The sequence below is a fragment of the Trematomus bernacchii genome, unplaced genomic scaffold, assembly GCF_902827165.1.
Source record: "Trematomus bernacchii unplaced genomic scaffold, fTreBer1.1, whole genome shotgun sequence".
In the NCBI taxonomy this organism is placed as follows: Eukaryota; Metazoa; Chordata; class Actinopteri; order Perciformes; family Nototheniidae; genus Trematomus; species Trematomus bernacchii.
The window spans coordinates 6,716,130-6,732,745 of NW_022987705.1; the positions used below are offsets into that span (position 1 = coordinate 6,716,130).

Sequence of the window (16,616 nt, forward strand, 5' to 3'; positions counted from 1 at the left end):
TAAGAAATTATTTTATCTAGATATTTGTTAATGGAGCAAAACATTTTAAAGCAGTATTTCAAGATATCCAAAAAAAAGAGCAAAATATGTTGAATAAAATGGAAAAGAACTGACTTTCCACATGCATGATGACATTTATTTTCCACCTTTTGCGTAAGCTGATGATTTTTACACTTAAATACGTGTCAATTTGCAGTTACAACCTCAAATTCAGTGCTTTTATAATAAAATAATAGCTTAGAACCACTTTGTAAATAATGCTGTTTAACTTGCCCCCTAGGGCATTGAGTAGACATTACAGGAAACTGCTCCCCATCAGCGTACAGTTTGTGTTTCCTATTTTTCCAGGTGTTTCCTTTATTTTGTTAGTTGATTCTCTCCAAAACTATATGAAGGGAGGCAAACACAGCCTGTACACCAGACCGTAACCTGTTACACAGTAGGTTTGACAGACTTTGTAAATCATAGGCTGTCAAATAAATCACATGAAGTAACAACTTCAAAAATGGTTAACAGCTAAATGAAAACAATTGGAGTAGCATTCGAGAAAAAGAAACCTACTCAAAAGTGTACTATGTCATAAATCTTGTGTGACATCTTGAATCTGAATAAATACAAGCTGGCGTTACAGTATCAGCAGGGTTATTTTTGTTACAGTCTGCACAAGCCGTTTTCATTTTTCAGCAGGGCTCTGTACAGGATAATGACCATGTGGAAAGGGATGTCTGACTCATGCATCAGTGTGGGGTCTCTGCAGCCCCCAGATGACGAATGAGACAGGATCATAAGTACACAAGGACAAATGTGCGAGGATACGTTTTTTTCACCTGAGTGCAAAAGTGTTTTTAAAGTATTTTTTTCCTCCTGGCTACAGCAGATGAAGTGGTCCTCACACCAAGCTATGGAAGTGTGGTGCTCACAAGTGTAGCAAAACATGTATGTGTGTGTGTGAGAATGTTTGTGAGAATGTGTGTGTAATTTATGCCAGTGTGGGCTTTAATAGGTCGTCGATCCATCCAAATGTGTTTTGTTTATCGTTCCATTTTACCTACCAAGGGATAGTAGTTGAGACTAGAGAATGCAATTCCTGAAGAAATTGCTAGTGGGAATGTTTTATGCTGAAAAGCTGATGCTGAATTGCTATGCTGAAATGTAATGTGTAAGAAGAAAGTGAAGAATTTAGATTGAAATGATACATGAACACCGGGGGCTTGAATGTGTGATGAGAGAAGAAAAGAAAGTAAAAAGGCTTGGAAAAGCAGCAGAATATTTGAACTGCAAACTTTTGAACTAACTTGATGGTGAATGATCTGTCGCCATGGCAACGGCATTTGATGACACCCCATAATACGCTTAGATGTGTTGATGGCTGCATCGTTACCAAACCTGTGAAGTTTTGGGCCGTTTGGAGCATTTTCACTGAAGTTATGAGAAAACCGTGTTTCATGGTGAGCATTGTGTTGCCATGGCAACGGCATTTGAAGAAATCTCAAAACTGTCCCGTAGATGTCTTCACGGCTGGACTGTTAGCACACATGTGAAGTTTGAGCACTTTTTGAACATTTTCATAGGAGTTAATGTATAGCGACATTGTCTTTTATGGCGAGGGATGCGTTTCCATGGAAACGGCATATGATGACACCCCATAATTGACGTAGAGCTGTTGAGGGCAGGACCATTAACCATTATCTGAAGTCTGCTGCTCTGAGCATGTCAGTTGGAGTTATGACATCATCGTGTTCCATGACACAGGCAAGGCAAGGCAAGGCAAGGCAAGGCAAGGCAAGGCAAGGCAAGGCAAGGCAAGGCAAGGCAAGGCAAGGCAAGGCAAGGCAAGGCAAGGCAAGGCAAGGCAAGGCAAGGCAAGGCAAGGCAAGTTTTTACAGGTGTTTATATTTGAGCTAACGAGGTGTCCAGAGATCAAAGGTTTCCATTGTTCTGAATGAGAGATAAACCTCTTACATGTGAACGTTTTGTTGAAGAACCGTAACAGATATCGGTGCAATTTCAAAGCGTGAAGCATCTCAAGGACCTTGAGTATCTGAAGTGTGCTTTTTGTGTACTTTCGGGTCAATAATGTGGCCTTTTTGGCAGATTACCTAAAGGTGTGCGGCTGCTGCTGTGAGGAAATATCAGCCTGAAATTACAATGGGCTTTAATGGAGACATGTTGAAAGTTTTTGTCACTTCATGCCCTCACGAGGCATTTTGTTTAATTATTTTTTGCTTAATTATTTGTCATTTTTCAAGCTACGAGATGTTTTCCTACGTTTGTCATGAAAAATTATGTCTCAGGAATGTAGGGTTTGGGAATTATGGCAGTTTTAAAAAAAGATATGAAGGCAAATTTCAAGATTTCCTACACTCTAGCTGTGACATCACGCACTCTAGTTAATGTTAAAATCTGACGAAGGCCTCTTTACCAAGGTCTGAACAATGTTTAATATCTCTAAAAGTTAAAAATGTGATGAATTATGGGATGTATCTCTGGAATTATGAAAGCTATGAATGATAAAAGTAATAGCAATCGATTCCCGACCGAACCAAACGTTTTGATGTTTGAACGGAGTTTCTGCGATGTTCAATGAGAGAAGACCGGCAAAATAACGGGCGGAATAAAATTAAAGAATTTCGTGCGTAGAAGAACAGATAGTTGGAATGCTGTTAACAGCCCACTAAATTATTAGGAATGCCTATTAGAAACGAGATGCCTTTAGATGTATTTTCTGGCTAAATAATGCTATGATAATGATAAACAGACTCGACCATAATCAGTGTTGTTTAGATTTGGTCTTCCTTCTAGCTCTGCAGCATAGGAACCTGAACATGGCGAATGTCAATAACAGCATTACAGTCGCTATAGTCAGCAATAGTAGCAGTACATCTAAACCGTAGTACGAGTACCAGGGCATCTTATAAGCCTCTGTACGCAGGTGAGGTGCCCCCTTATTACGCATCACATATTCTACCCAGAAGGTGGCCTGATCCATTGGGGCCATTGGCTGATCTCTGTGCAAACGTGACAGTCTTTGCATGTTCTGTCTGTAGCTGTCGTGATGGAGCACTTCATTTATGCCTTGCTCAAAACTGTGTCTGCTAACATCAGCTAGCTCAATTATCTTTCCGGCACCTCTGTGTTGCAGACGTAGAAGATTGTCATACTGGTCAAAGAACAATGGTATACCGAGCACAGGGACCCCGTGGTAAATGGCCTCCTGTACGCCGTTGGTTCCCCCATGAGCTACAAAGACTTTTGTCTGCGGGTGGCCAAGGAGGTCCTTCTGCGGCATCCAGTCCACTATCAGGGTGTTGTTGCCCAAAGTAGAAGGACGCTCACCTTTGTGCCTCCATATCACCTGATCAGAAAATGAAATCATTATGAATTGGTTTTGTGTCTGTACAAAATATATAATGATGATTCCATTGCTGCAGCCTGCATCTACTTATCATAAAACTATCAATCATACAATCAAGTACTATTATTATTATTATTTTCAATGTTATGGTGCGTTCACACCGGACGCGATGCGATTTTTGGGGGCGGCGCGATTACATGTACAGTCAATGCAAAGACACAGACAGACGCCAATGGCTCCGGCGGTGTGAATGAAGCGGTTGACGCGAATGAAGCGGTTGACGCGAATGAAGCGGTTGACGCGAATGAAGCGGTTGACGCGAATGAAGCGGTTGACGCGAATGAAGCGGTTGACGCGAATGCCCCAGCGCGATAGAGGCAATTGAAGGGAGCCGCGATAACCGCTCAAGTTCAATTTTTTCAACTTGAGCGTCAAATTCATCTGACACGTTCGCACGGTAGCCAATCAGCGGTGAGGATCTCAGCCTGCCGTCACTGACGTTGAAACAGAAAACCAAAACATCAGCCGTTAGCTGTTAGCACACAGAGCTCACAGCTCCTCATATCTGTTCAGATACTGGACGAAAGTTAAAGTACAAACCACAGACTGTCTGAGTCATGGCGAATAAAGTCGCTGCTTTATTTCTGTCTTTAGGACGTTGTTGTGAGTTTGGACGGAGCATATACAGGTTAGTTTAGCCTGATCGATCCGATCTCCATTCAGAAAACACGCATTTTAAAAGGTTTTTCGCCTGCCGTCTTGTCTGCACACTGCACATTAATTCACGGTTTTTACTAACCAGTATCAGTATGTAGTCATTCCGGCATCATTTTGAAACGTGTATTACAATAACATCACGGTAAAATATGTTCATTTAGTAGTAGTTGGTTTCTACCACAGTATTTACATGGAGATAAGCCCCGCCCCCTGGCCAGCGCGTCTTGTTTGAATGATGCGAAAAAACACAGCTGACAGCCGCGGTGAAACTCGAGCGATCAGAGGTGTCCGGTGTGAACGCAGCATTACTATTGATAATTACCAATTAAAAACTAGCAGTTTTCAACATTTCATGAAATAACAAAAGTGAATCTCTGAGCATGTGTTACCTTCTGAGGCATCTTGGCAAAGACGCTGGCGATTTCATTTGCGACCTCTTTGGGCAAAGCATTCACATAAGTCCCCAGAGTCATGATGATTACTCCATGCTCCCCAGCACTCTGAACAAAGTCCTCCAGGTCTGCTGGCAGTGGTTGGGCTGGTTTGCACTGGAACCCTCCTATGTAGATGATATTTGGCATTGTTGGCCGAGGGAATTCAAACACAAAATCCGACCTGAACAGCCAAATGTCTGCTTCCTGGAGAAGCGAAATGATGTCACATCCACCCTCGATGTATTTCTCACAGATTTCATCATAGACCGGCCCCACCAAGACTTTTTGCTGGAAAACTATAATGCCATAGAAAAAAATATTCTTCACCCTCTGGAAAAAAGTCATTTTGCCCGTTAATCCTGATCCTGGAACTGGGATATAGGACAATGGTGACGGAGCTATCACAAAGTGGCCTTCTCCGCTGGTGATCCAGCGAACATTGAGCACCAAAGGCAATTTCAAATACTTGGCCAGTATGACCCCTGATCCTATACCTGGGTCAGTTAGTACAAGATCATATTGGGCATCTTTTAAGCTTTTGACCACCATTTCATCATCTAAGATTTGAGGGAGGGCATCAGCCCACATCAAATGAAGATGAGCAATCAAAAAGAGAAAATCCTTGGTGAGTTTTAGGAAAGTAAGTGCTGAAGCACCCTCTCTCTGCGCCTGAAATTTATCAAAAATAGATATATTTTAATACAGTTCTTGAAAGTCTATAAGACCATGTGGGTCCAAATAAATTATCCATAATGACATACCTGCATATGCTGCTGTAGGTAAACATCTAGGATGTCCTCCATGCCTTTACTAAGTTCCATGTTAATGGATGTGTAGAGAGGAGACTTTTCTGGGATGTACCAGCTGTTGGAGGCCCTTATCACATCAATGCTGTGTCCCCTGGCATGAAGTTCTTCCAGCAGAATCTTCATATTGATCCAGTGGCTGCCGTCCAGAGGAAACACAAGGATGTTTCCTCCATCACAAGGTGGTGTGAAGGAAATCAGACAAACACTGAGGATGGAAAATATTCCACAAACACAATGCATGGTTCCTGAAATGTGAGAGAAAAATCTTTATAACACGATAAACTTCTTACATTTCATATAGAATCATAGACGTTTGTTTAGCAAATTCATGGAAAAAATGTAGTTTTTATTGGTAAAGTGAATATGAATCTGCAGATGATTATATCTTTGGTACAATCCTATCGTTTTTACTTACCCATGCTTCAGAGTTGCGTCTGGATTGTCGGCTGCATGCAGAATGATTGCTTATTTTTTAGTTCAAACTCCAGTCCCAGATCAGTGATGGTCTGTCTTCAAAAATAAATAAATTACTTAATGTGTCATAGGTCACATGAAGTTTTTGGCGCTACATATGTTTTGCAGGTGACAAACAAAGTGATAACATTCTTTATGAGGTTATCCTAGCTTATTACTTGTTTTAATATTTTTTTAAATAATTGCTTATAGTTTCCTGTAAAGTGTAGTTATTTGAAAAGTCTTACTCTCTTGCATGCAAGCTTTCATGAGGAAAAACTGTGACCTCTTTCAAATGAGTGTTGGAGAAGGTAGAGCCAAATCAACTCACTTGATTTTCATGCATATAAAGTTGAGAATATAAGTTAATGTAAACACCTAGAGAGTATGCAAATGAGGGTTTTGGACTGATGTGTAACCTTTGATGTTTTGGAAAATGTTCTTGCAGTACTTTTGACCAGTTTTATGACCTAAAGGTTTGTTAAATACAATTTATGCAAAAGAGCTGCATGTTGAATGTAGGTTGCAGGTCTCAGGACTGAACTCAGTTGACCTGAGCGATGTTATCTAAAAGCAGCGGAGGACATTTTTCATATATTTCTCCTAAATAAAAGTAGCTTAATACCTTAATGTAAAGAATATCCCATCACAAGTACAAAATCCTGCATTGAAAATGTTACTTAAAGGTGGGGTATGTAATTCACCTCAGATACACTTTTTGTTATATTCCATGGAATGCTCTTAACATCCCGATAGCAATGAATACATTAAATGCTTTGACAATAAATAGATTAAAAAATGTCATCTGTGGAAGCCGTAGCGCTGTAAAAAGCACGACCAATCATTTTAGCCGGCCCGGCTAAAATAACTGGATGGCCTACCTGCCTGTCAGGCTTCCATCTGTGCACAAACTTATCTCGTGCCCTCATTGGTCATGTGCGCGTTCGTGTGTGTTGGAGGAGGGGCTCTGTAAGGAAGTGGCAGATTTTTTTCGGCTGCATAGTTTCAAATTCTAGCGCACTCGAGCTGGTTTCTACATTCTTACCTACCCTACCTTTAATTAAACGTGTGTAAGGGTTATTTGGAAAATAATGGCAAAAGTTAAATTACCTCGTGCAGAACAATTTCCCGTGAGTAGAAGAGTAAAGTGAGATACCTAAAGTTTATGCAATACTTTTATAAATTAACTTTCCACCTCTGTAGGTGAGTTTAAAATAGATAATTGCAGCTTACACATTAATTCAACTGAGAGTGACCATCAAGAGAATAAATACTTTAGCTATTTGACTGTGGCACAACTTTTATGCAGAGGTGGAAGAAGTACTCAGATCTTCTACTTTAGTAAAAGTACAAGTACCAGAGTGTAGGAATACTCTGCTACAAGTAAAAGTCCTGCATACAAAATGTTACTCAAGTAAAAGTACAAAAGTATTAGCTTCCAAATATACTTAAAGTACAAAAACTAAAATCATACCTATGATGGTTGCTCACAGGCACATGAAAACAAAACGGCCTGATGCTCTCGAGAGAAAACTTCACAAATTAGCCGTCATGCCTGCCTGATGAGAGCAAAAGTAACTGTACGTGGCCCATGGAGCATTTTTTTTTAAATATCCGCCGATTTACAGAAGTCTCTTTCCCAATGTAAGTCAATGGGAAAAAGTTATTTCGGCCCGTTACGTCACGAACTGAAACGGAAGTTGTAGTACCGCCGTTTGGCCACTACGAACATTTGCTTCCACATCCGGCGCACTTCATGAGGGCCTAGATGACGTGTATTGATCATTAGGTCTGACCATTATGGTTCACAAGGGCAAACATTTAAAAAAAAAATTCCACTCTGGGTGCTATACTATACTTGTTATAGTGAGTTAAGAGTGGACGATCATCATGTTCCCTGGTAGCTGATGACCTAAAGTAGACAAAGGTTGAAGAGCAACTGAAGAAAACAATTATTTATATTGTGTCTGCCTTGAAGGCTCTTAGGATGGACAAAGGTCTTTGGACTGACCGTTGTTAATAATTGCCTGCTAGAAAAATCTTAGATAAAAGTAAATCTGTTCAACAAAAACAAATAGTTGAATAATCTAAAGAGCAGGTATACATTTGCCAAATGACTCTGCTTAACACTAGAACCGCCAGAGGTTTTTGTATACCTAAAACCGCCACCTGGGTCAAATTGACCCGCTATTAGAATGCATTGATTTTCAAGGTAAAATGTTCTTTTATTGAACAGTGAGTTTTGATCGCACAGGGATGAAACGTATACCAATAGAATCTGTGGACTCTCAGCTTTTCATATGTTATAGGGCTCAACATTATAAATGGCCCGCTGGCCCGGAAGCATTATTTAGACACCCCGGCCAGTATAACATAGCCTACTTTCAACTCGCCCCACAGCTGTTTGCTGCGGAGCGCAGCGCGAGCAGTCTCCCGCACTACTTCACTACAGACTGTCTCTATCTCTCTCTCTCTCTCTCTCTCTCTCTCTCTCTCTCTCTCTCTCTCTCTCTCTCTCTCTCTCTCTCTCTCTCTCTCTCTCTCTCTCTCTCTCTATCTATAACTATCTATCAATATATCTATCCATCTATCTCTCTCTCTCTCAATCTATCTCTCAATCTATCTAAGAGGAACCGCAGTAGACAAAAGGTGTTGCTATGGCAACACGTCATGTTTATATGAAAAAGGGTGGGGTCAATATGACCCGCTGGGCGGAAATAGGTATAAATGGCAATTGTTTTGGCGATTTCTTCAATCTGACTTCATATTGACAATTTTTAACAACATAGGGTGCTACATAACACACTTTCAGGAAAAGTCACGGACTGGGAGACTTTAATATTTTATTGAAAAAAAGTTACATGCAATAAAAAACAGCTCTGGGTCAAATTGACCCGATTGGCGGTTCTATTGTTAATCACACAATCACAATTTGTGGGTATTTTAAAATGAAAATCTTAATCTGTCCACAAACCTTTGACAAGCGATTCTAAAAAAGGGAAGGTGCTACATTTCTTTAACAATATCTTTATTTTAGGTGGATACATTAAATGACTTACTGTCATTTTACTTTATAAATAATAAATAGAAACAAATGAGATGCCTTTAGATGTATTTTCTGTCTAAAAAAGGCTTTACAGAACTCATTGTATCCTATTTCTAAAAAGACTCAACCGTAATCAGTGTTGTTTGGATTTTGTCGACCTTCTAGCTCTGCAGCATAGGAACCTGAACATGGCAAATGTCAATAACAGCAGTACAGTCGCTATAGTCAGCAATAGTAGCAGTACATCTAAACAGTAGTACGAGTACCAGGGCATCTTATAAGCCTCTGTACGCAGGTGAGGTGCCCCCTTATTACGCATCACATATTCTACCCAGAAGGTGGCCTGATCCATTGGGGCCATTGGCTGATCTCTGTGCAAACGTGACAGTCTTTGCATGTTCTGTCTGTAGCTGTCATGATGGAGCACTTCATTTATGCCTTGCTCAAAACTGTGTCTGCTAACATCAGCTAGCTCAATTATCTTTGCGGCGCCTCTGTGTTGCAGACGTAGAAGATTGTCATACTGGTCAAAGAACAATGGTATACCGAGCACAGGGACCCCGTGGTAAATGGCCTCCTGTACGCCGTTGGTTCCCCCATGAGCTACAAAGACTTTTGTCTGCGGGTGGCCAAGGAGGTCCTTCTGCGGCATCCAGTCCACTATCAGGGTGTTGTTGCCCAAAGTAGAAGGACGCTCACCTTTGTGCCTCCATATCACCTGATCAGAAAATGAAATAATTGTATTTAGTTTTACAACATAATGACGATACCCTTGCTTCAGCTTGTCCCCACTTATTAGATAACTATCAATTATGTAATTTAGTATTACCCTTATTACTTTTGCTTTATTCAGATTATTACCAATTAAAAACTAGCAGTTTTCAACATTTCATGAAACTACAAAAGTGAATCACTGAGCATGTGTTACCTTCTGAGGCATCTTGGCAAAGACGCTGGCGATTTCATTTGCGACCTCTTTGGGCAAAGCATTCACCAACGTTCCCAGAGTCATAATGATTACTCCATGCTCCCCAGCACTCTGAACAAAGTCCTCCAGGTCTGCTGGCAGTGGTTGGGCTGGTTTGCACTGGAACCCTCCTATGTAGATGATATTTGGCATTGTTGGCCGAGGGAAATCAAACACAAAATCCGACCTGAACAGCCAAATGTCTGCTTCCTGGAGAAGCGAAATGATGTCACATCCACCCTCGATGTATTTCTCACATATGGCATCATAGACCGGCCCCACCAAGACTTTTTGCTGGAACACTATAATGCCATAGAAAAAAATATTCTTCACCCTCTGGAAAAAAGTCATTTTGTCCGTTAATCCTGATCCTGGAACTGGGATATAGGACAATGGTGACGGAGCTATCACAAAGTGGCCTTCTCCGCTGGTGATCCAGCGAACATTGAGCACCAAAGGCAATTTCAAATACTTTGCTAATAAGACCCCTGCTGCAATAGCTGGGTCAGTGAGAACAAGATCATATTGGGCATCCTTCAAGCTTTTGACCATCATTTCATCATCTAAGATTTGAGGGAGGGCATAAGACCAAATTGAATGACCATGAGCAATCATAGAGAGGAAATCCTTGGTGAGTTTGAGGAAAGTAAGTGCCGATGCACCCTCTCTCTGCGCCTGAAAGATTGCAAAAGAAAATGTTTTAAAGTGGTGAAAAGTAATCAACTAAATATGTGAATGACTAGAATTGGCTCCATTACATTATCCATCATTTCATACCCGCATATGCTCCTGAAGGTACACATCAAAGAAGTCCTCAAAGCCTTCATTAATTTCAATGGTAATGGATGTGTAGAGAGGAGACTTTTCTGGGATGTACCAGCTGCTGGAGGGCCTTATCACATCGATGCTGTGTCCCCTGGCATGAAGTTCTTCCAGCAGGATCTTCATATTGATCCAGTGGCTGCCGTCCGAAGGAAACGCAAGGATGTTTCCTCCATCACAAGGTGGTGTGAAGGAAATCAGACAAACACTGAGGAATACAAATATTCCACAAGCACGATGCAATAGCATGGTTCCTGAAATTAGAAGAGATATTTAATAACACAAAAGACATCTTTCTTTTCAAATTGTCTAGACGTGCGTTTAAAAGTTTAAGGATAAAGATCCAGTTTCTGTTGGTAAAGCGTATTTAAATTATATTAATATTATTTAATATTTTAAAATGTTGGTGTCATACTATCCACAACTCAATCATTTTCCTGCCATTCACTCACCCATGCTGAAGAGTGGCAGCAGGATTGCCTGATGCCTGCCAAATGACAGTATTTAAAAGATTCCCTATATATTTGATTTCAAACTCCAGTCTCAAATACGGTCTGTCCCCATAAGTAAATGAGTTACATGTGTCACGTGTCACATGAAATGATGGCGCTAAAAAAATAATTCTGTAGTGGACCAACAAAGTGACTATTTCTTTGTTGTCATGTCATCATAGAACATAACTTCCTTAAGTAATGTTGATGTCAAATTGCTGGTAGAATCCTGTTAAGTGTAGTATTGTAAATGTCTTACTCTCTTGCATGCAAGCTTTTATCAGAAGGACCTCTGAACTCTTTCATAAGAGTATTAGCGGGGATTGTGTAATATTGAGCCACAACATTTTCATGCATATCAAATTTAAAGTGTAAATAAATAAATACCTTGAAAGTATACAAATGTGTTTTTTGATTTAAAGTTAGAGCTACCATGTTATAACAATAAGTCATGAAGTTTCTGCAGGTTGATGACCTGGAGGTAGGTTTATCACAATTTGTGCCAAAAGAGCTGTGAATGTAGGTTGCAGGTCTCAGGACTCAACTCAGTTGATCCGAACCATTTCCTCATATCCGTGGTGGAAAGATTTTCATATTCTTTTCCTGTTGCACCAATACCTCAATTTAAATAATCTGGTATAATCTGAGACTAGAATTTTACAAATCCTTAAAATTAAGCACATTTTAACAAAAACTAAATTCATCAATTTCTGATATATACCTGATACATATAGTCCTGGATAATATTCTAAAAGCTTCTTTCACTGTGATATACTCCCTAGGCTTTGCTATTGCCTGCGTTGGGCATAGATTTCAAGATTAAGAGGAAACAGTTTACAAGAAAAAACTCCTGAATTCCAATTAATGGGGAAAGAAATTGAAGAAATCCCGGGAGCGCACCAGAGGAGGGATCTGTCTCCCAGGACAGACAGATGTGCAATATGTGTAGTGTGTAAAGATTAAAAAGATAATACATCAACAACATAGACATTCCAATCCAATACAATTGATAAAACAAATATTTTTTTAAAAGATGACCATGTACAGTTCCTTTCTCTTCTTGAGTCCATTTGGGTTTCTTTGGACACACTTGCCTTACCAGCAAAAAAACAATGTGCACTGCTTGATCCTAATGTCTGAACAAATGCATGCAAGTCAGTTGGAGGAGGATTAGATTGAAATAACACTTAGTGACCCTTTAAATTGCCCAATAAGGAACCATCAATGTATCTTGGTCAATGTCACCTCTGTTAAACATACAGTGCATTCCTCTGGTAGTTTTTTTCCATTCAGATTGAGGGAGAGCAGGCATACACTTGCCATATGACAAGGTGACGTGTGTGTGTGTGTGTGTGTGTGTGTGTGTGTGTGTGTGTGTGTGTGTGTGTGTGTGTGTGTGTGTGTGTGTGTGTGTGTGTGTGTGTGTGTGTGTGTGTGTGTGTGTGTGTGTGTGTGTGTGTGTGTGTGTGTGTGTGTGTGTGTGTGTGTGTGTGTGTGTGTGTGTGTGTGTGTCTATAGGATAAAACTCACAAAGATGCATTCAATCCAGAATGCTTGATGTGATTATGATCATGTCATCCTTTCCCAGAAACCAAAGAAGGTCAAGAATGAAGTCACAGCCCTCCAAAGATTTACAACATGCAATTATCAGAGTACAATAATACAAAATAATTTCAATGTTGATTAGTAAATAAGTTGTGATCAAAGTGTCCTTGTAGTCCTTGAAATAAAATATTAACTTTTCAGCAAATGTTGGTCCATAGCTATAAAGATTAAACCAATATTTGTGTTCTTTTTTTATGTACTACAGATTATTTGTTTTCTTGTGTAATGTAAACACACATTTTGAACATAGTGTACTTCTCTAAAAATACACCGTACTCCCCCCCCGGGAACCGACCCAAAGTCTTATTTCACTCTTCCCTTCCAAGCTTAGTGCCTGGCAGATCTCTTGTGTGTCCTCCAATTCTAAATTAAAACCAGGTGACCACAGCTATGGATCTGAAATGTATGGGGTTTGAAGGTAGTCCCTGCAGAGACAGGATTAAAGTGCCAGCCATGATTCACTTTATGATTTATGTTCACTGTACATTTCCTCACCACTCAAACTGCGCCACTTCAGCTGATCTCAGACAATGTGCTTAGATTTTGTGTGCTATAGAAAATTAGGTACAAAGATAGATGTGGATGAATAAAATATAGTGCTTGCTGATGTTATGTTATGTTAATGCCTTGTCTTTTATGCTGCTGCAACAAAAACAATTTCCCAAATTGGGATCAATAAAGTACCATCTTATCTTATCTTATCTTATCTTATCTTATCAATTACATTTACATTGTACATCTTTAATCAATTCGGTGATGCTACATCATACCTGCTGAGTAGATCATGTCAGACTTTGAAAACATCTAGCCTAAGCTATCTTGAGAATACAATCGTTATCAATATTAAATAACTGCAGACATGTAATGTCCATATACATGTTTTAAGTTAAGTTAAGAGCTTTGTTATATCTGTGCCTTACAGTACATATTCTGTCAGAAAACACTTGCTATTCTACGAAATGGTTACGATATGTTTTTCAAACCAATATTTCACTGTTACAAATAAACTGCTAATATAGAAATCAAAACAGTGAGAAGGTAAACAAGATGAAGGTACATGTAGAGTCAGAACAATATCAAACACTGTTGGGTTCATTTAGCCATATTATCCAACAGGGTTTAAGAGTGGATGATGGTGCTTTGCCTAGGAGAATTATACATAGCTGAAGTATGACTATGTTTTCTGAGAATTGACAAAGAGAAACACATGCAAACGCCCAACCAAAGCAAAGCAGGATTTTTGTGCAGATCACTGAATCCATTTTTGCTTCTGTGGCCAGTAGTTCCTCTGTAGAGAGAGGAATTATAGTGAGCTGTGTGTCTGTGGAGAGAGTGATGTCACGCCTTGCGGATGCCCACGGGGAGCACAAGCCAAAGAGGCTACAATTGTGTGTGTGTGTGTGTGTGTGTGTGTGTGTGTGTGTGTGTGTGTGTGTGTGTGTGTGTGTGTGTGTGTGTGTGTGTGTGTGTGTGTGTGTGTGTGCCTTGAGGCAAGAGTATTTTGGTATTTGTATTTGGCCTTTTTCAAGCACTTAATTGATGTCTTAAGGAGGCCCTGCTTTTTGGTATTCCCCCTCTTTCCTGTAGTGTAGTATACGTTTTTGTGCATGGAAATGGTCGGCAAAGGCTAATATCCCAAAGTTCACCATGTCCCCCCCAGCACTGCACCCTCCCGCCTGAGACTCCTCGATTGGACTCCTTTGTTTACTTCTGTAATACAGTGACATCACTTTGTAACAGTTGCGCTTCTGTTGGCTAGCGGTCCCACACATTGTGCGGGATAGGTTAAGGGACAGGACGTTTCTGACATATCTCCAAGAAGTTGATCAATCATTGGATTAACCAATCAAAGCAGACTGGGCTCTCATTTCAGACCGAGGGTGAAAAAAGGTTCTGCAACAAAGGCAGTATTTCAAATATAAAGCACTTGTCAAGAAGCACAAAATACAAATATGACCCTTAAAATGAGCATAATGTGTCTTCTTCAATTACGTTGAATCTAATTACTGGTTAATGTCAACCCATACTCTAAATTCACCATGTAATCATATGAAGGGATCTGATTACACCGAACTCACAGCCTGGCCTTGACTAGTCACAGTGACATCATCCAATACCAACCATGATCACAAGAAGGATTTTCCAAAGAAACCCGGGGTCCAAAATCAGGGAGGGAGAAGGACGGAAAAGAGCCACAGTTGAAAATAGACCAATGGAGGGATATATGGACACAAAGGGAGGGAGGTTGTGTGCTATCTGTCACACTTGCTGATACCAGTTACGAGACAGAGACATGCCCAACACATGAAGCTCAGCGCAAGTTCTTTCAGGAAAACTGGGTATATACATTCACTCCGCAGCTGCATATAATCAGCTCATCACAGGCGTTCTCTTTAACCTATTACATTTCACCTCATTCTCCAGCAGCCAATTACCGTGCTGCAGCCAAACTTTAAAATGGTTCTCCTCTCTCCTGCAGTCAGCTGGGATTTCAGGTTTTCATGCTGCCGCCCACCTTCTCCCCATCCACCTCCATCATATCCAGTGCCAGGAGAGCTAATCCAAAGACCTCATCACACCTCCTCTTCATATCCAGATATTCAGCATCATCACCAGTGTCTAGACCCCGGGGGGGGTTCCCTATATAATCACGGCTGCATTTCCCCCTTTAGATATACGATTTCAGGATCGGGGTCTAATCGCCAAAGACTTAACATTTATCATATGACATGTGTCAAAATGAAGTCTCTCCTGATGGAACTGTTTTATGTGAGTATACAGTATAGGCTGTTCCTACAGCTGATGTTGGGGTGTCTGTCCTTTTCTCTTGATAAGTACGGCCTTCCCTCAAGGGAAAACAAAGCTGTGAAGTGAGCAGCAACCTATAATGATGTGGAGTTACATACATGGACGTAAACATAAGGGTTGAAGTTAATGTTGACTTGTCCTTGACTTTCAGAGACAATTAAGTTATTGCAATTTAACTGCCTGAAGTGAACACATTCAATTTCAACAAAATGGAGCTTTGTAAGTTAAGATAAGATAAGATAAGATAGTACTTCATAGATCCCAATTTGGGAAATGTTTGTGTTGCAGCAGCATAAAAAGACATGGCATTGTACAATACAAATTAAAAGACAAGAAATAAACAAGAAAATAGAAAATATACATTGTTGAAGTTGTATTCCACATTACAATCAGTATTTGCATTTCCTCCTAGAGACAAAATACATTTTTTTCTGCCATTTATGTCTACTTGATTGACTGTTTGGATCTATTCAAATTAGTTGGTTTTTTAAAAGTAAAACAGACTGGTTTTTGTTTGGCTTGTTTTACAATGGCATTAAAATGTGATTATACTCAACAAACAGTTGCATCAATTGGTTCATTTTATTTCTGAATTCAATTTTCATTGTAAATCATTAAAAAGCACAGTTTGAGGTTTGTGGCTATACTTCAATTTACAATTACATAAATATGCAAACCACCACACATAATTCTTCCTTACTGTTTATTTATTCAACTGTGTTTCTGCTGAATGTTATACTTTATGTGGTCTCAGGCCTCATATATCATCACACTTTGTCCCGTAAATAGGCCCAGGAGTATCAGTGAATGTATCAAACAACGATAAGTGAAATATTATTTAGCTTGTGGTTGGACTTACCAGGAAAACCTTACTAGTTCTATAAATCAAAAGCATATGAGAGTATGCTTTATCAAAGACAGCTTTCCTCGCCACGACAGGCAACTGTGTTTGGACTGTTTAGGGATGGGGAATTGGTTTAATACGGTCAATTTTATGAAATTATAGGATTTTCCATGGGCCTTTTTGGTTTATCTTCTCACTGGCATAGTTTTAGTTTAGCAGATTATATCATTTATATGGATTGTATAAATACAGATGATAATGAACA

The 16,616-nt window shown here is 39.9% G+C and overlaps 2 protein-coding genes across 2 annotated transcripts; both read right to left on the reverse strand.

The window, feature by feature from the left end:
- Positions 1-2,601: 2,601 nt before the first annotated feature.
- Positions 2,602-5,760, reverse strand: LOC117490398 (UDP-glucuronosyltransferase 2C1-like). Its single transcript, XM_034140132.1, has 4 exons — positions 5,731-5,760; positions 5,268-5,560; positions 4,462-5,175; positions 2,602-3,355 (listed from the first exon to the last, which is right to left on the reverse strand). The coding sequence occupies exons 1-4, from the start codon at positions 5,732-5,734 to the stop codon at positions 2,771-2,773; spliced, it is 1,596 nt and encodes a 531-aa protein (XP_033996023.1). The 5' UTR covers positions 5,735-5,760; the 3' UTR covers positions 2,602-2,770.
- Positions 5,761-8,779: 3,019 nt separating this feature from the next.
- Positions 8,780-11,139, reverse strand: LOC117490395 (UDP-glucuronosyltransferase 2C1-like). The gene is made up of 4 exons (XM_034140129.1): positions 11,056-11,139; positions 10,559-10,857; positions 9,743-10,456; positions 8,780-9,532 (listed from the first exon to the last, which is right to left on the reverse strand). The coding sequence occupies exons 1-4, from the start codon at positions 11,057-11,059 to the stop codon at positions 8,948-8,950; spliced, it is 1,602 nt and encodes a 533-aa protein (XP_033996020.1). The 5' UTR covers positions 11,060-11,139; the 3' UTR covers positions 8,780-8,947.
- Positions 11,140-16,616: the final 5,477 nt, after the last annotated feature.

Coding starts and splice junctions, on each gene's coding strand:
- LOC117490395 (XM_034140129.1), bottom strand. Junction 10,457..10,558: donor ACCTTCAGGAGCATATGCGG/GTATGAAATGAT, acceptor GCAATCTTTCAG/GCGCAGAGAGAGGGTGCATC. Junction 9,533..9,742: donor TTGCCAAGATGCCTCAGAAG/GTAACACATGCT, acceptor TTTTCTGATCAG/GTGATATGGAGGCACAAAGG.
- LOC117490398 (XM_034140132.1), bottom strand. Junction 5,176..5,267: donor ACCTACAGCAGCATATGCAG/GTATGTCATTAT, acceptor GATAAATTTCAG/GCGCAGAGAGAGGGTGCTTC. Junction 3,356..4,461: donor TTGCCAAGATGCCTCAGAAG/GTAACACATGCT, acceptor TTTTCTGATCAG/GTGATATGGAGGCACAAAGG.